A 20,502-nucleotide genomic window follows, 5' to 3' on the forward strand; every position below is an offset into this window, starting at 1 on the left:
CAACTTAATAAGAAAAGAGACGTTAGAAAAAAGTTTTTTCAGTTGGAAATATTATATATATATATATATATATATATATATATATATATATATATATATATATATATATATATATATAGAGAGAGAGAGAGAGAGAGAGAGAGAGAGAGAGAGAGAGATATTTCTTATTTAATTTTTTGACAATCAATTTTAAAATTTTAAAATAATGATGGAGATATCTAAAAAAATTTAACTTCATATTTCTTATTTAATTGTTTAGCATTCAGTTTTTGAATTTTAAAATTTTAATTGTCAAAATAAAATTTTAATTTTAAGAAAATAAAAGCAAATAAGATATTTATTTAATGTAAACTAAACAATAGTTAGTGTGTTTTTTAAAAAGAAATAATTTTAATTTAAAAGTTTTTCAATTTGTTTAGAAGTAGGAGTGTAATGGGAAATATTTAAACTCCCTATTTAGTTGGATAATTACTTTTTTTTTTCAAAATAACGATCAAAACGTCCTATTTAAGTGGATGTTTTTTATATTATTATTATAATTGTTGTTGTTATTATTATTATTATATTATTATTATTATTATTATTTTTATTTTTATTAAATTTTAATTGTCAGAATAAAAATAATTTTAAGAAAATAAAACAAAGAAGAAATTTTCACGTAAACTAAACTAGGGGTGTGCACTATTCGGATTAAACCGAATAACCAAACCAAATCAAACCGAATTTTTATTTGGATTGGTTTTTTGGTTTTTCGGATTAGTTTTGGATTAATAAATTACTTTGTTTGGTTTGGTTTCAGATTTTAAAAGATAAAAATCGAAAAACTGAAAAAACGAAATTATATATATATATATATATTATATATATATATCGCGTGGTGTGCCACATAAGTCAAAAGGTGTACAAAATTACAAAACAAATAAGTTCAAGGGGGTAATAGGACCTTAATTTAGTTAAGGTGTGTCTCTGAGATTTCGATCATAGTCTAGGGGGTACTTGTGCTTCTCCCTTTTATGTTTGAATTACATCTATAATAGGTATACTTATAAGTATTGTGTTTTAAGTTTTATTTATGATTTATATTAGAAAGTATCTTTAATGGATTAAATATTATTACTTTTGTTATATATGTTATTAATTATTGACATAATCGAATAACCAAACCGAAGAAAGCCAAACCGAATAGAGGAAAACCAAACCAAACCAAATTTATTTTGGATCGGATTGGGTTACACTTTTACAAAACCAAAAACCGAAAATCCAAACCAAATAGTGTAAAACCAAACCAAAAAACCGAATGTACACCCCTAGTTACAACTGCATATTTTTAGAACAATTTTAATTATTATTTTAAAAAAAAAAACTTATATACTTTATCAACTTGTGGAGTAGTGGGAAGTTTTAAAATGACACGTGTCATTTTAAATAATTATTTAGTAACAAATATTTTTTTATAATTAATTATTTTAATTAATAACAATTATTGTTTTTTGTGGTGCTGACACGTAAGCGTTATCACCTCTCCTATTATATATATATATATATATATATATATATATATATATATAAAGAGAAAATGAAATGAAGAAATATTACAATTTACATGTAAAAGAAAATAGGAAAAGAGAAGTTAGAAAAGGAGAGAAGGAAACAATATTTTGAAAGATAAATATTTTGTCCATATAAATAGGACGAGTTGGATTGAAAAATGGGATCTAACAATATTATAGAGATTTTTATTTGAAAGGTGCTTTATGTGTAAATATTTACTTGCATGAATTAATTACTGATTAATATTACTATTATTATGTAAACATTTTTAAATACATGCTAATAATTCACATTAAATTTGAATCGAATTCTAATATGGATTATTTTTTAAATTTAATTTTGGATTAATATTTATATTGATTGATTTCTTGTTTTGGTTTCGGATTCTAGAAAAAAGAAGGGAGAAATCGAAAAAAACCAAATTATATATATATATATATATAAAAAAAATTGCAAATATATTGATTATGTTTCTAATTATTGACATAACCAAATAATCGAACCGAAAAAATTCAAATCGAAAAGAGAAAAATCAAACCAAACCAAACCAAACCAAATCAAGTTTCACGCATAGTATCATATCCAGATCAAGGATCGTGTCTCTCAAGATCATTTAATTCTTCCTATCAATACAAGCGCTTTAAGGATCCCGTCTTACTAGATCTTTTGATTCTTTCAATCAATACAAACTTTGAACTATCAAAATACTAGAAATATATATATATATATATATATATATATATATATATATATATATATATATATAGTTTCACGCACAATATCATATCCAGATCAAGGATCATGTCTCGCTAGATCACTTAATTCTTCCTATCAATACAAGCGCTTTAAGGATCCCATCTTTACTAAATCTTTTGATTCTTTCAATCAATACAAACTTCGAACTATCAAAACACTAGAAATATATATATAGTTTCACGTACAATATCATATCCAGATCAAGGATCATGTCTCGCTAGATCACTTAATTCTTCCTATCAATACAAGCGCTTTAAGGATCCCGTCTTACTAGATCTTTTGATTCTTTCAATCAATACAAGCTTCGAACTATCGAAATACTAGAAATATATATAGATATATATATAGTTTCACGCACAATATCGTATCCATATCAAGGATCATGTCTCGCTAGATCACTTAATTCATCATATCAATACAAGCGCTTTAAGGATCCCGTCTTACTAGATCTTTTGATTCTTTCTATCATTATAAGCTTCGAACTATCGAAATACTAGAAATATATATATATATATATATATATCATATCCAGATCAAGGATCATGTCTCGCTAGATAAAAACATTCTATCCAAACGATCTCACATAAATTAAAATTAGATAAAATAATTTTATTTCTATTAGAACTATAAAAACAATTCAAATTAAAATAGTAAAAATATATGTACACAATACATACACCCCTCTTGAAAAAAAGAAAAGCTCAAAAAGTCTTCCAAGTAGAGTAACATCAAAAAGATGACATCCCATCAGCCATCAACTAGTCCAAAAATCATTCCATTGTCACCAACTTTTCCCTCCTAAAACCAAAAATCTTTTCATTTTTCCAGTAGAGTAGTTTCTTCTTTGTTTTTTCATTCAAGTTCACTGTAAACCAAAAATAAATTCATCTTCCTTTGTTTAACAAGATGGCATCAAGTAGTCAAAAAGGAAAATATTTTATGAGACCTACAAAAGTTATAGGAGTAGATTTTGATGATAAACCTCTATGGATTCATGTGAAAGTTATTTCGATTGCTCCAAATGGGGGTGGGAATAGAACATGGTCTTGTAACTATTGCAATAAAATAGTTACGGGATCATATAATAGAGTGAAAGTACATCTTTTGAGATTATCGGGTCATGGTGTTGAAATATGTAAAGAAAGTAGTGGTGATATATATGCGACTTTGAAGATGGAGCATGAACAAGCCGAAAGAAAAAGAACCGTTGTTCAAGTTGATGCAAGAAACAAAGCTGATTATATATCACTTCCGGAGGGGACTGATTTAATTCAACAAAAAAAGAGAAAGAGTTCGAGTAGTGGAGCTATAGGAAAATCATTCGACATCTATGAGAGAAATACGACCGACAAATTAGCCGCTAGGATATTCTACGCATCAGGTTTATCGTTCAACTTTGCAAACTCTCCTTATTTTAAAAAATATTCTAAGTTTCTAGCCGAAAATTCCATTCCCGGTTATATTTCCCCATCATATAATAGATTGAGGACAACTCTTTTAGCTCAAGAAAAAACACATATTGATAGAAAGTTGCAACCAATTAAAGGTACATGAAAAAAGAAAGGATTGTCGATTTGTTCGGATGGATGGTCCGATACTAAAAGACGACCTTTGATCAATATAATGGCATCATCTAGTGGAGGTCCAATGTTTTTAAATTCAATCAATTCTAGTGAAATTGTAAAAGATGGTGAATATATTGCTAACTTATTTATTGAAGCAATAGAAAATGTAGGTTCAAACAATGTTGTTCAAGTTATTACGGATAATGCAAGTAATATGAACCTTGCCGGTACTATTGTGGAGCAAAAATATCCTCATATATTTTGGACTCCTTGTGTTGTTCATTGTTTAAATCTAGCTTTGAAAAATATGTGCCAACCTTCGGAAAAATCACCTCACTTTACTAATTGTAAATGGATTTTAGAGTTACTTAGTGAAGTGAGTAATTTGAAGAAATTTGTTGTGAACCATGACTTGGCACATGCACTTTTTCAAAAATATTCGGATTTGTGTTTGTTGAAGGTTGGTGAAACAAGATTTGCCTCACACATCATTATGACCACCCGAATTCACAAAGTGAAATCTTCTTTGGAGAAAATGGTCATGGATGATGAATGGTAGAATTATAAGAGGGATAAGGGAATTGAAGCCAAAACACGTGAAATAAAATCCCTTATAATGAATGATGAAAAATGGGATAGTATTGATTATTTCTTGAAATTTACGGAACCAATTGTTGATATGCTAAGAAGTGCCGATATTAATGGTCCAAAATTACATCTCATCTATGATATGTGGGACTCAATGATTGAGATGGTCAAGAAAGTCATCTTTGAGCATGAGGGGAAAGATCTCATTTCCGGTCAATCAAATTTTTTTGATACTATTCATGATATTCTTGTGGCTAGGTGGAACAAAAGTAACACACCTCTACATTGTATGACACATTCTTTGGTTCCCAAATATTATCATGAATCATGCCTTCCAGGAGAGAATGGAATTCGAAAGCTAGCTCCTAATGAAGATAGTGAAATTTCATTGAATAGAGTCAAGTGCTTTCAAAGGTACTTTAAAGATTCTAATGAAATGAAACAAGTCTCATTGGAGTATGGATCCTTTTGTAGCGGAAGTGGCTATTTTAGTGAGCCTCACGTGATTGAGTCTATGATGTATGAAGATTCTCTTTCTTGGTGGGCAAATCATGGGGTCTCGGCTCCACTTTTGCAACAATTAGCTTACAAGTTGCTTACTCAACCGGCTTCTTCCTCTTGTTGTGAAAGAAATTGGAGTACATATTCTTTGATTCACAATATCAAGAGAAATAAGTTAGCAACTTCAAGAGCCGAAGATGTAGTGTTTGTACATTATAATCTCCGGTTGTTGTCTCGCAAGAAAGAGAAATATATGGGATGTTGGTATGTCTATATTTTCTTTATTATTTTCTTCAATTATTTAGTTTAAATGATGTTTTTTTCTTTTTATATAAAATCTTCTAATATATTTATTCCTTTTAATTTATTTTAGGTGGAGATCGATTTGATATTGATGAGACAACTAATGATCTAACCGAGCTTTCAATAGATGAACCTCAAATTGAAGGTGTGCTATTTGAGGAAGAGTTTGAAGATTTGGAAGAAGTGGAGGGAGATGTGGAAGAGATAGCTAACTTAATTAAATAACTTGATAATTGACAATATTTTGTTGTTATGTTAATTTTAAGTTATGGATTAAGTTGAGACAATCTCTTGATTTTTGTTAAATAGTATGTTTTACACTTTTACTTGGTGTATTGAATATTGATTAGTAATTATGAATATCTAAATTGTGGATAATTATCTTTGTGTATATATTAAATTTTAATAATTGCAGTATTTTCACTTTCACTTTGTTTCAAGAGACAAGAGTTACTATCCATGTTCTAAGGTTAGTTCTTCTTTTCAATTTTTATTGATTCTTTTAGTTATATTTATTCTATTGTAATTTTTAAATGCTTTTAATGTTTAGTTTCTATTTTGTTGTGTCTTTGTAGGAAGAATGGAAGAGTAATCTCATCTTGAAGAATGGAAGATTGAATTCTACAAAATACATGTAAGTTTATCACAACATATCTTTCAAATTTAGAATATCTTCATAACTATATTTTTATAATATTGAAAATTTTTAGCCGTATCCCCGCACTCGTATCCATACTTGGATTCGCACCCACGAATCTTAAAGTTTGGATTTTGCCGAATCCAACTCTCGAATTCGCATCTGTCTCGGATACCCACACCCGAGTCCGAGCAACTTAGGTGATTACTGAGGAAGAGAGGATTCGTTTATTTATTAGGGGACTAAATTCTGAGTTGGAGGTATTATCTGTTCATATGACCTATGCATGGAGAAGCTTTAATAAGGTAACAGACTTTGTGAAGAAAGTAAAGGGGGTAAGGCGAGACGGTCAGGCTAAGGCATTGACAGAAAGAGCCAAGAACTCGGGTAACTTTCAAGGTTCTTACTCCAAGGGTCCGAAAGGCCAACGCTTGTAGTCAAGCCAATTTAGTACGCTATGTCCGCCTCTACAGGTAACTACTCAGAAACTCCATCTCATAATTTGATTCAGGATAGCTAGGGAGTCGCGCCTTCAACGAGCAGCAGACCGTAACAGACTAGAGCTGTGGTACCGCGGGAAACGATAATAATGGTAGAGGGCATCCACAAGGTGGGCGAGGAGGTAATCAGCGAGGCCGTGAAGGTAGAGGAAATGGTAATGCACGCAGAGGTAACGTGCAACCAGGCAGGGACATGGTTTGTCAAGATGATAGGGCTCAGTGTTATGCCTTTCCGGGCAAGAATGTGGCAGAGGCGTCTGACGCAGTTGTGTGTGACCGGATGGCTAATGTGTTATTTGATCCGGGTTCTACTTATTCATATGTATCCGTGCGATTTGCCTCAAAATATGCTATGATTTGTGATATACTTGATTCCCCCCATCCATGTATCTACCCAATTGGAGAGTCAGTCATAGTCACCCATGTTTATCGTGCTTGTCCTATTTTGTTTATGGGTTTTCATACTTGGGCTGATTTTGTGATTTTGGATATGACTAATTTTAATATAATCTTAGGCATGAATTGGTTGTCCCCCTATTATGATGTGCTTAATTGTAATACTAAGTTTGTAACTCTAGAAATTCCGAGAAGGGAAAAATTAGAGTGGAAGGGGTGTACAAGCCTAAGCAAGCTAAAATCATATCCTCCATTCGGGCTAGTAAACTGGTAGGGCAGGGTTGTTTGGCTTATTTGGCTCATGTTAGGGATGTTGAGGTTGAGACTCCATCTATTGAGTCTATTCCTGTGGTGTCAGAATTTAGAGAAGTGTTTCCTAATGACTTGCCTGGTATGCCTTTATACTTTATATTGAGATATAGATTTCTGCATTGATTTAGAACCTAGTACCCGCCCCATTTCTATCCCTCCATATCGCATGGCTCCGGCAGAGTTAAGAGAGCTTAAGGCTCAAATCTAAGAACTTCTTGATAAATGATATATTCGTCCTAATGTTTCCCCAGGGGTGCTCTAATTTTGTTTTATAAGAAAAAAGATGGTAGAAAATATGTATAGATTATGGGCAATTGAATAGGGTCACTATTCAAAACAAGTATCCTTTGCCTTGAATATATGATCTTTTTGACTAATTGCAAGGTGCATCAATTTTCTCTAAGTTTGATATAAGGTTTGGCTACCATCAATTGAAAATTATACATGAGGATGTGCCCAAGACGGTGTTTAGAACCCGCTATGGGAACTATGAGTTTTTGGTTATGTCTTTTGGTTTGACTAATGCGTCTGCAACTTTCATGAGTTTAATGAATGGGGTGTTCAAACCATTTCTTGATTCTTTTGTCATAGTCTTTATTAGTGATATTTTGGTCTATTTGAAGAGTGAGGAAGAGCATGCCGATCATCTTCGTATTGTTTTGGGTGTTCTTGGGAAACAAAAGTTGTATGCTAAATTCTCTAAGTGTGAATTTTGGTTGACTTCTGTTGCATTTTTGGGACATGTAGTTTCAAAAGAAGGGGTAATGGTAGATCCTCAAAAGATTGAAGCGGTTAAGAATTGGGTTCGGCCTAGCTCTGTGACGGAAGTTAGGAGTTTTGTGGGGGCTCGCTAGCTACTATTGTCGATTTGCGAAGAACTTTGCCTCTATTGCCACTCGCTTGACTAGTTTGAGCAAAAAGAAGATACCATTTGAATGGACTGAAAAATGTGAGGAAAGCTTCCAAAAAACTCAGGACTCTTTTGACCACCGCACCTATCCTAGCATTACCGGTTGAAGGTAAAGATTTATCATTTATTGTGATGCTTCACATTCTTGTTTGGGTGTTGTGTTGATACAGGATAAGAATGTTATAGCTTATGCATCGCGTCAATTGAAGGTGCATGAGAGGAATTATCCAACACATGATTTGGAGTTGGTAGCGGTGGTGTTTACTCTTAAGACCTGGCGACATTATCTGTATGGTGTTAATTGTGAGGTATTTACTGATCATCGTAGTTTACAACATGTGTTTACTCAAAAGTATGGACAGAGAAAGTGGATGGAGTTACTCAAGGATTATGATGTGACCATTCAATACCATTTGGGCAAGGCTAATGTGGTGGCAGATGCTTTGAGTCGAAAAACGGTGAGTATGAGTAGTTTAGCTTGCTTGAGTGTATCCAAACGATCCTTAGATAAGGAAATCCAGACCTTGGAGTCTAAATTCATGCAGTTGGGCATCTCAGAAAGAGGTGGGGTGTTAGCTAGCATTGAAGTGAGGGCCACGTTCATTGAGGAGATCAAGGCCAAACAATTTGAATATGAGAATTTGGAGGAGCTTAGAAAGAAGACTGCGATTGGTAAGGCACAAGAGACCACTTTTGATGTGGAAGGTGTGCTCAATTTTAAAGGAAGAATTTGTGTTCCTAGAGTAAATGACTTGGTTCAGAAATTATTGATAGAGTCTCATGGTTCGCGATATTCTATTCATCCGAGTATGACAACGATGTATTGAGACGTGAAGCGAATTTATTGGTGCCCGGGCATAAAGAAGGATATAACGAAGTTTGTGGCTAAGTGTCAAAATTGTCAACAAGTGAAATATGAACACCAAAGGCCTGAATGTTTGCTTCAAAGAATGTCAATTCCGGAATAGAAGTGGGAAATGATAGCCATGGATTTAGTGGTTGGTCTTCCTAAGACTTTAGGGAATTTTGATTCTATTTGGGTAGTGGTTGATAGATTGACTAAGTCAACCCATTTTATCTGATAAGAATAGATTATAATGCTGAACAATTGGCTAAGGTGTATGTGAAAGATATAATGAGGTTGCATGGGGTGCCCCTTTCTATTATCTCAGACCGTGGTGCCCAATTCACATCCAAGTTTTGGAGGAAGTTACATGGTGAATTGGGCACACAACTGACTTTTAGTACAACCTTCCATCCACAGACGGATGAGCAGTCAGAGAGGACTATTCAAGTGTTGGAAGACATGTTGAGGGGATGTGTGATTGATTTTAGAGGGCATTGGGATAAGTTCTTCCCTTTGTGTGAATTCTCTTATAATAATAGTTATCACTCCAGCATTGATATGGCACCATTTGAGGCACTCTATGGGAGGGGATGTAGATCACCCATAGGATGGTTTGAGGCTGGAGATATGAAACCTTTGGGGGTCGATTTAGTGAAGGATGCTCAAGGATAAGGTAAGGAGTATTCAAGCTAAGCTTTTAGTAGCCCATAGTAGACATAAGAAGTATGCGGATCATAAGGTAAGAGACATGTCGTTTCAAACCGGTGAGAATGTTCTTCTTAAGGTATTACCCATGAAAGGGGTGATGAGATTTGGCAAGAAAGGTAAGCTAAGTCCGTGATACATTGGTCCCTTTGAGGTTATTGAATGAGTAGGACCGATGGAGTATAGATTGGATTTACCTCTTAATTTAACGGGAGTTCATCCGGTATTTCATGTGTCCATGTTGAAGAGGTGTCATGGTGACGGGGATTATATCATTAAGTGAGACTCAATTGTGTTAGACAAAGACCTTTAATATGAGGAGGAACCAATTTCAATTGTTGATTGATATGTGCGTAAGTTGGGGACCAAAGAGATTAAGTCTGTGAAAGTTCAATGGAAGCATCGTGTAATTGAGGAAGCTACTTGGGAAACCGAGAGGGACATGCGAGACAAGTACCCCCAATTGTTCATCGATTCAGGTACTACTTCATCCCTTATTTAGCCTGTTTTTCCTAAGTTTTTTCACTCGGGGACGAGTGATGGGTAAATTGGTATCTATTGTAACGACCGGGTTCCGCCGTTATAGAAAATCCAACAGGAAAATTTTTTGGGTCGGAAAACTTTTTGGTAGTAACTTGGAATTTCTCAACCTAATCCAAATTTGGATGAAATCGGAGTCATTAAAGTCTAGAGAAATTTGGTAGCAATTGGGTAATCTATTTATGATTTTGATTACATGAGTAGTTAGATAAGTCGTTAAGGAATTCGTACGACTTTACATAATTGAATTCAGGCGAGTAAAACTCCCAGAATCGATCTTAGAGTGCACGGTATTTTCTTAGCGTCATTGGTTAAAGGTGTGTTGTGAAATGGGGGTCTTGGAATTATTAAAATAGCTCACTGTTTCATGCAAGACGCTTTGGCGGTGGTTTTGGTCGCTTTGGCGGGGTCGCTGTAGCGGGGTGAAGGCCATTGTGGCGGACCAGACGCGACTTAAGGTCGTAAATAAACCCCAAAACGTCTTTATTCTGCCCTTTTAAATTTTTAGAGCTAAGGAACAAACCCCAGACGATTCTTGACAATTTTCCACTATTCTTAAGTCTAAAGTTAAGATTTTTACTCCCCAAATCCATAAAACGTAATTTAATGGGTAATTATTGATGGGGGAGGGTTTTCATCTAGAAATTAGGATGGAAAAAACCCTAGTTTGGATACTTGGGATCATGGGTATGATCTAGGGTTGTTATAATTGTTAGTAATCCGGGTAATTAGTGATTGTTAATTAATTCCCGTATTATATTGATTGTTTGTAGACCAAGAACAAGTGGAATGAATCCGAAAAAGGAAGGATCAAGTTTCTTAGGGTTTCAAGCTTGTTTCGAGGTAGGTGATGGTTGTGATTATATGATTGTGTGACGTATGTTTGTCTTTGCTTCATTATGATACATGCATGTATGTGAATGTTGCATTATTGATCACACTTGTTGTAAATAAGGATATATGACTGATAAATGCCACGAATCATGACTTGATTCTATGAGTATGAGGATGTACTTTGTGATTGTGATTGTGGCTTGTTGAATGGATCGGGTGTTCCGTTCCTGTAACGCCCCGAGCCTACACCTTGGACGTGGCCGGCACTTGAAGACCATTGCTGGCCCCCCAGCGAACCCTTGGCCTGGCTTACTTAACTCAGCGGAAGAACTTAACTCAACAAAATAAACTCAAGTAATAGTTTAAATGATACCATCTTAGCCAAAATGGCAACTTATGTCTCAAAATAAAGTATCTGCAAATACATAGATGAGAGCCTCAATACTAACTGTCTGACTGTCTATGAAGCCTCTATAATACTGAGATGGATGTTGGGACAGACCCCACAACATCCTAATAAAGAAAACTAGGAAAGTGAAATAAAAGAGTCCTCCAGAATGCAAGGAGGCTCACCACTGACTCTGGAGTGCTCAACTGGATCAACGGCGCGCTGGATGCTGATCCTGGTTACCTACGTCTGCATCATAATAAGATGCAAGCCAACTGGCATCAGTATATTGAATGTACGAGTATGCGAGTTGGAATGCTAAACAACAACTTAAGCTTGAAAAGAGTACAAAGGAACACTTACCTTGGCTATGTTTAACTCATAAATAACTGAACTCAATATAAAGCAACAAGACACATGCAATATATATAAAGCTTGTAAGACAGTGTAAACAACTTAGTTCGTTAAAGATAAAGCAATAACAAACTCAACTTTACTTAAATATAAAAGTAATATAACTTTAGTGGGAGATTCTCTAACCGACAACCACCACTATGAGCCTAAGTGGTGATACAGTGTCTTGCCCACGCTGCCAGAATTGTCCTATACTTTGCCGTCATATAGAACACTTAACTTAGTGGATCCACTAGTCTATGCTAAAAACATCTTAAGGAGTCATCTAAAAAGTATGATCTTTTACTACCCATGATGGCTACATAGTTTATGGAGACTTGAGTTAATATGAACTCCAATCCCCATATTAGTGCTCAATACTACTCCCAAAATATACTTAGCTCATATGTTTGTAAAAACAAAACTCTTTCTTTGGTTTGAAATAATTACTCAAAACTTAGCTTAAAAACTCTTTCGGAATCGATGTTCCCTTTCTTGCTCAAATGTGAAAGCATTTATAAACTCTTTGGGAATACTTAGTCCCATTATAGCTTTTTGAGAAATGAACTCAACTCTTTACTCTTTGCTTAACTTGAAACTTTAGCTTAAAACGAAGTTTAAATGTTTATTAAAGACTCTTGAAAACTTTAAGAAGCTTTACTTTGACTTGCTTCTTAACTTTTAGACTTGACTCTTAACTTCTTTGACTTTGATCTTAACTTTCCTTGAATTGAATTATGGACTCAAGGTTCATGATATCATGTTTATGGATGATTTCATGATGTTTGAATGTACCTTAGAGTGTTGGAATCAAATAGAAAACATAGGTACATCGCTTAGGAACAAGTACGAAAAGGTGGGGAACGAATGGGGAGAACTGGCGTCCCTGGCGCTCTGAGAGGCACGGGGGCACCAGCCCTCAAACTTCAGAGGATGGGCTGGGCGCGCTGGCTGGCGTGACACCCCACCCTTTTCCCAGGTGAACCTCGACTTTTCTTCTTCGTTTTTCATCTCTAAATCCTCCAATTTTCCCTAGTTCTTTCCCCAAACACTTAGGATCAATTGTACCCTCAATACACAACTAATCTTACTTGAAAACAGCCCGAAAACATGAATCAAATCAAACCCCAAGCATTCAACAATCAACCAACAAGAATTCAACATTGTTCTTCAAGAACTTCACTTTCTCAACATTCAAACAACTCCAAATTGCTGAATGGAAACAAGTTGGTGCGTGGGTGAACTAATCCATCACTAAAAGATCACACATACCATAATAGGGATCACCCCCGACGAATTCCACTCGCAAGCTTGGATGATCTTGACGAATTCGCTTTTTTTCCCTTTCTTTCTTCTTTTCTCTCTTCTCCAAGCCCTAAGCGAATTTCTCAATTCGCCAAACTGACTAAGTCATGTTTTTACCCCAATAAATCCCTAAAATCAAATTAGGAAATTAATTAGAGAAAAGACTACTTTGCCCTTCCCTAAATCCGGATTGGGACTTTCCTCAATCCAACAACCCAACTTCCGAAAGGCATATATCACTCATACGATGTCGAAATCGTGTAATCTCGGCGGCGTTGGAAAGATCTCTCCAAGGGAATTCCAACCATATCAAGAGCTGCTCCTAACTCCTCCTGAGCTAGGAGTTATGGCTGTTTGAAAATGGTCAAACCTCACTTTCTTAACTTAGGCAAAATTTCCATATTTCCTTATTCTTTCCAAAAATTAATATTTTCCTATTTTAAACTCTTTATAGTCGTTTCTAGGTGCGAGATGTTACAATATCTCCCCCTTGAGAACATTCTTCCTTAAATGAGCTTTATTTCACTAAGCTAAGGGTAGCAACATCAAGTTCAACACTCAACAAGAAAAACCAGATAACAACATGCATACTCATAATTTAGCTAGTACTAAGAAGAGGATTAGTACCTTGATCTGAATTTTCTCCGAATTCAAAGAGATGTGGATATTTCTTCTTCATATCCTCTTCAGCTTCCCAAGTAGCTTCTTCAACAAATTGGTTCCTCAAAAAGACTTTGATTGATGCGACCTCCTTTGTTCTCAACTTGCGAACTTGGCGATCTAAAATCTGGACCGGAATCTCCTCATAAGATAAATTATCCTTAATCTCAACATTTTCAGTTTGCACTATCAATGAAGGATCTCCCATGCACTTCTTCAACATAGAGATGTGAAATACCGGATGAACCTCCGCTAATTCCTGTGGTAGCTCCAACTCGTAAGCTACACTGCCAATCCTCTTAGCTATGCGATAAGGTCCAATATATCGAGGACTAAGCTTCTCCTTCTTACCAAACCTCATAACACCCTTCATGGGTGAAACTTTCAAATATACCTAATCATCTACTTCGAACTCTAACGCACTTCTCTTAACATTAGTGTAGGATTTCTGATGACTCTGTGCTGTTTTCAATCTCTCTTTGATTACTTTCACTTTCTCCATAGCTTGGTGAACTAAGTCTGGTCCTATTAATCCTGCTTCACCAACTTCAAACCATTCAATAGGAGATCTGCATCTTCTCCCATAAAGAGCTTCATATGAAGCCATTTGGATGCTAGAGTGAAAACTGTTATTGTAAGCAAACTCGATGAGAGGTATGTTATCATCCCAATTTCCCAGGAAATCAATCACACAACCACTCAACATATCTTCTAATGTTTGAATAGTGCGCTCTGCTTGCCCATTTGTCTGGGGATGGAATGCAGTACTCAAGTTAACCTTTGAACCCAAATCTTTCTGAAAAGATTTCCAGAACTGTGCAGTAAATTGTGCACCTCTATCTGATATAATTAAGACTGGGACTCCATGAAGTCTCACCACCTCCTGAATATATAACCTAGCATATTCTTCTGCCGAATGGGTAGTCTTTATCGGTAAAAAGTGGGTTGATTTTGTCATTCTGTCGACAATCACCTAAATAGAACCATGTTGTCTGCGAGACCTTGGAAATCTTGTGATGAAATCCATATTAATCATCTCCCACTTCCATTCTAGAAGTTCTATATTCTGCGCCAAACCACCGGGCCTTTGGTGCTCGACTTTCACTTGCTTGCAATTTAGACACTTAGCGACAAACTCTGCAATGCCCTTCTTCATGCCATTCCACCAATACACTTCTCTCAAATCGTGATACATCTTTGTAGAACCTGGATGAATGGAATATATGGAGCTATGAGCTTCCTCCATGATCCTCTCTTGGAGTTCATCCACCATTGGTACACACAATCTACCTTGGTATTTTAACACACCATCTCCCCCTTGTTCGGAAGCTAATACTCTCTGCTTTTGAACATTTTCCTTTAAGTCAAGCAAAATGGGGTCTTGGTCCTGCTTTTCCTTCACCTCTGACACTAGTGATTCAGCCCCATTCGTCACTACTATTCCTTCTTCAGTGGAATCCATGAGTCTGACTCCTAGGCGTGCAAGTCTGTGCACATCTTTGGCTAACTCCCTTTTCTCTTTGTTAACATGGGGGGGGGGTACTACCCATAGATAGCCTGCTTAAAGCATCAGCAACAACATTAGCCTTACCTGGGTGGTATAGAATACTCATGTCATAATCCTTGAGTAATTCCAACTACCTCATCTGCCTGAGATTGAGTTCTTTCTGAGTGAACACATATTGCAAGCTCTTGTGATCAGTGAATATATCGACATAAACACCATATAAATAGTGTCACCAAATCTTCAAGGCGAAAACTACAGCAGCTAACTCTAAGTCATGGGTTGGATAGTTCTTCTCATGAACCTTCAACTGTCTGGAGGCATAAGCTATCACCTTGCCATTCTGCTTTAGGACACAACCCAAGCCAACTCTAGATGCATCACAATACACCACAAAACCTTGAGTACCCGCTGGTAATGTCAAAACTAGGGAACTAGTCAACCTCTTCTTCAATTCCTGAAAGCTCTTCTCACAAGCTTCAGACCATTGGAATTTCTCTGTCTTCTGAGTCAACTTGGTCAAAGGAGACGAAATAGACAAGAACCCTTCTACAAACCTTCTATAATAGCCAACTAAACCCAAGAAACTCCTAATATCAGTTGGAGATGTGGGTCTAGGCCAATTCTGCACTGCCTCAATTTTCTGAGTATCAACTCTAATACCATCACCGGAAATAATATGGCCCAAGAATGCCACAGACTCAAGCCAAAACTCACACTTAGAGAACTTGGCATACAACTCCTTATCTTTCAAGGTCTAAAGAACTATTCTGAGATGACTAACAGGATCTTCTTAATTCCTTGAATAGATTAGTATGTCATCAATGAAGAGGATGACAAACATGTCTAAATAAGGTTTGAAGACTCTGTTAATAAGATCCATGAACGTTGATGGTGCATTGGTCAAACCAAAGGACATGACCAAGAATACATAATGACCATATCTAGTCCTGAATGCTGTCTTTGGAATGTCGCATTCCCTAACTTTCAACTGATGGTATCCTGATCTGAGGTCAATTTTCGAAAAACAGGTGGTACCCTGAAGTTGATCAAATAAATCATCTATCCTTGGAAGAGGATACTTATTCTTGATAGTAACCTTATTTAATTGACGGTAATCTATACACATCCTAAGGGAACCATCTTTCTTTCTCACAAACAAGACCGGAGTGCCCCAAGGTGAGACACTTGGTCGAATGAAACCCTTATCTAGGAGATCTTTCAACTGCTCTTTCAACTATTTAAACTCTGTTGGTGTCATTATGTATGGAGAAATAAAGATAGGACGAGTATCTGGAATGATGTCTATGCAGAAGTCTATATATCTCTCAAGAGGGACTCCGGGTAGATCATCAGGAAAAACTTCTGGAAACTCTCTTACTATAGGAACTAACTGAATGAGAGGTACCTCAACACTTGAGTCATTAACTCGGACTAAGTGATAGATACAACCCTTCGAAACCAACTTTCTCGCCTTAAGGTACGAAATAAAACGACCCTTAGGCACATCTGAACTACTACTCCACTCTATGATTGGCTCATTAGGAATCTGAAACTTGACAACTCGAGTTCTACAATCTATTGATGCATAACATGCATGAAGTCAATCCATACCTAGAATGACATCGAAATCTACCATGTCTAATTTAACTAAATCAGCCATGGTGTCTTTGTGATTGATGGAAACAGGACAATCACGATAGACTTTTTCTGCTAGAATAAACTCCTCAACAGGTGTGGAAACACAGGAGGGTTCACAAAATTTCTCAGGAAGAATCTCAAACTTATTTGCAACTTAAGGGGTCACAAAAGATAAACTTGCTCCTGGGTCTAACAAAGCATAAACATCAAAAGCAAAGACTTTAATCATACTAGTGACAACATCTGGAGAGTTCTCTTGCTCTTGGCGACTGGTAATTGCATAAAAGTGGTTTGCTCCTCCGCCAGTACCAAAAGTAGCTCCTCTAGGTGCAGCCATGTCTGATGGAGCAACTAATGAAGACATGGCAATATTGCTTGGATTTCCACTACCTTGCTTATTCTTAGGACACTCTTTCAAGAAGTGTCCCTCTTGTCCAAACTTGAAACAACCTGTCAAGCCATCACGACACTTACCTGGGTGGGTTCTCCCACACTTAGCACATGCAAGAGCCCAACTACCTCTTTGTGCCACACTACCCTGGGACTGCGCTGGTTTAGATCTGAAGTTCTGCGAATTCTGACCATAATATTCGCCTTTGTTTCGAGGTGCAGGTGCACTAGCAGATGATGGAGTAGTTTGCTTCTGCTGAAAGGACGAACGATTCACATTGCCTTTCTGCTTCCCAGACTCATTCGCTGTCTTCACTTTCTTACTTCTAAACTTTTCCCTGTCTCTCAACTTCTCTTTTTTCAACATGCTGCACATAAACCATCAACCTTGATATGTCCATGTCACCTATCAGCATTGCTGCCCTGCCCTCTTTGCTTGACTGACGACCCAAGCCAACAATAAACAAGCTCATTCTGCTCCTCATGTCCTTAACCATTTCAGGAGCATAGCGGGACAACTGGGTGAACTTCAACCCATACTCATGCACGCTCAAGGAATCCTAGTTCAGTGTAAGAAACTCTCGTACCTTAGCCTCCTTCAGTTCTCGGGGAAAGAAACGCCCCAAGAAGGCTTCCTCGAAGCAAGCTCAACTAGCAGGTGGTGCATTTTCAGGTTGACCCCCTTTCCACTGATCGACCCATGTTCTAGCAACATCCTTCAGTTGATATGCAACTAGTTTAACTCGCTAAGTATCTGCCACATGCATCACATAAAATACCTTCTTCAGCTCCTCAATAAAAATTTTCGGATCCTCAGTAGTGACTGAACCAGTGAAACTAGGAGGATTCATTCTCAAGAATTCACGAATCCTCGAAGTGTCAGCCTCATATTGTCTTGGTCCTCTTGGGTGCCTAACCTGGTTAGTCACAGCTTGGCTCAACATCCGGATAGCCTCACAGAATTCAGCATTAGTGACCTCACCCTGAGGTTGCATGTTTGGTGCTTTAGGTACCCTTTGCTATTGTGGTTCAACATTTCTCCTAGCTGGACGAACTCGTGCCGCTCTTCGTGGAGGCATGGTTATTTGTAACACGTACAAGCACGAATTAGAGGGAAACCTTTAGAGATAAACTCTAACACACGAGATGGATATGAAGGAAGTGAAGAATTTCCTAAATGTTGCAGCCTCCTAATTATAGATATGGCGCGCTTCACACCGATAACTAAGACTCTACAGACACGACTTCATAGACTCCCTAGGACTCTTGAACTCTATGCTCTGATACCAAGTTTGTCATGCCCCGAGCCTACACCCTGGACGTGGCCGGCACTCGAAGACCATTGCTGGCCCCCAAGAGAACCCTTGGCCTGGCTTACTTAACTCAGCGGAAGAACTTAACTTAACAAAATAAACTCAAGTAATAGTTTAAATGATACCATCTTAGCCAAAATGGCAACTTATGTCTCAAAACAAAGTATCTGCAAATACATAGATGAGAGACTCAATACTAACTGTCTGACTATCTATGAAGCCTCTATAATATTGAGATGGATGTTGGGACAGACCCCACAATATCCTAATAAAGAAAACTAGGAAAGTGAAATAAAAGAATCCTCCGGAATGCAAGGAGGCTCATCACTGACTTTGGAGTGCTTAACTGGATCAACGGCGCACTGGATGCTGATCCTGGTTACTTGCGTCTGCATCATAATAAGATGCAGGCCAACTGGCATCAGTACATTGAATGTACGAGAATGCGAGTTGGAATGCTAAACAACAACTTAAGCTTGAAAGGAGTACAAAGGAACACTTACCTTGGTTCTGTTTAACTCATAAATAACTGAACTCAATATAAAGCAACAAGACACATGCAATATATATAAAGCTTGTAAGACAGTGTAAATAACTTAGTTCGTTAAAGATAAAGCAATAACAAACTCAACTTTACTTAAATATAAAAGTAATATAACTTTAGTGGGAGATTCTCTAACCGACAACCACCACTATAAGCCTAAGTGGTGATACAAGGTCTTGCCCACGCTGCCAGAACTGTCCTATACTTTTCCGTCATATAGAACGCTTAACTTAGTGGATCCACTAATCTATGCTAAAAGCATCTTAAGGAGTCATCTAAAAAGTATGATCCTTTACTACCCATGATGGCTACATGATTTATGAAGACTTGAGTTAATATGAACTTGCATCCCCATATCGGTGCTCAATACTACTCCCAAAATATACTTTGCTCATATATTTGTAAAAACAAAACTCTTTCTTTGGTTTGAGATAATTACTCAAAACTTAGCTTAAAAGCTCTCTTGGAGTCGATGTTCCCTTTCTTGCTCAAATGTGAAAGCATTTATAAACTCTTTGGGAATACTTAGTCCCCTTATAGCTTTTTGAGAAATGAACTCAACTCTTTACTCTTTGCTTAACTTGAAACATGAGCCTAAAACGAAGTTTAAATGTTTATTAAAGACTCTTGAAAACTTTAAGAAACTTTACTTTGACTTGCTTCTTAACTTTTAGACTTGACTCTTAACTTCTTTGACTTTGATCTTAACATTCCTTGAATTGAATTATGGACTCAAGGTTCATGATCTCATGTTTATGGATGATTTCATGATGTTTGAATGTACCTTAGAGTGTTGGAATCAACTAGAAAACATAGGTACATCGCTTAGGAACAAGTACGAAAAAGTGGGGAACGAATGGGGAGAACTGGCGTCCCTGGCGCTCTGAGAGGCGTGGTGTGCCAACCCTCAAACTTCAGAGGATGGGCTGGTGCGCGCTGGCTGGCGCGGCGCCCCAAGAGGTGGACTTCAGAGGCCCTTTTGGGGCGCGCTAGCTGGCGCGACGCCCCACCCTTTTCCCAGGTGAACCCCGACTTTTCTCCTTCGTTTTTCATCTCTAAATCCTTCAATCTTCCCTAGTTCTTTCCCCAAACACTTATGATCAATTGTACCCTAAATACACAACCAATATAACTCGAAAACAGCCCGGAAACATGAATCAAATCAAACCCCAAGCATTCAACAATCAACCAACAAGAATTCAACAATGTTCTTCAAGAACTTCACTTTCTCAACATTCAAACAACTCCAAATTGCTGAATTGAAACAAGTTGGTGTGTGGGTGCACTAACCCATCACTAAAAGATCTCATATACCTTAATAGGGATCACCCCCAATGAATTTCACTCGCAAGCTTGGATGATCTTGACGAATTCGCTTTTTCTCCCTTTCTTTCTTCTTTTCTCTCTTCTCCAATCCCT

At 36.8% G+C, this 20,502-nt stretch overlaps 1 protein-coding gene across 1 annotated transcript; it reads left to right on the forward strand.

Annotated features, from left to right (window-relative positions):
• The first annotated feature begins 4,488 nt into the window (after positions 1-4,488).
• Positions 4,489-6,488, forward strand: LOC125838390 (uncharacterized). The gene is made up of 5 exons (XM_049517458.1): positions 4,489-5,221; positions 5,335-5,459; positions 5,680-5,733; positions 5,840-5,898; positions 6,413-6,488. Exons 1-5 carry the CDS (start codon positions 4,489-4,491, stop codon positions 6,486-6,488), a joined length of 1,047 nt encoding a protein of 348 aa, XP_049373415.1.
• The last annotated feature ends 14,014 nt before the right edge of the window (positions 6,489-20,502 follow it).

The sequence above is a fragment of the Solanum verrucosum genome, unplaced genomic scaffold (genome assembly GCF_900185275.1).
Source record: "Solanum verrucosum unplaced genomic scaffold, falcon-dt-bn FXZP01000150.1, whole genome shotgun sequence".
Classification (NCBI taxonomy): Eukaryota; Viridiplantae; Streptophyta; class Magnoliopsida; order Solanales; family Solanaceae; genus Solanum; species Solanum verrucosum.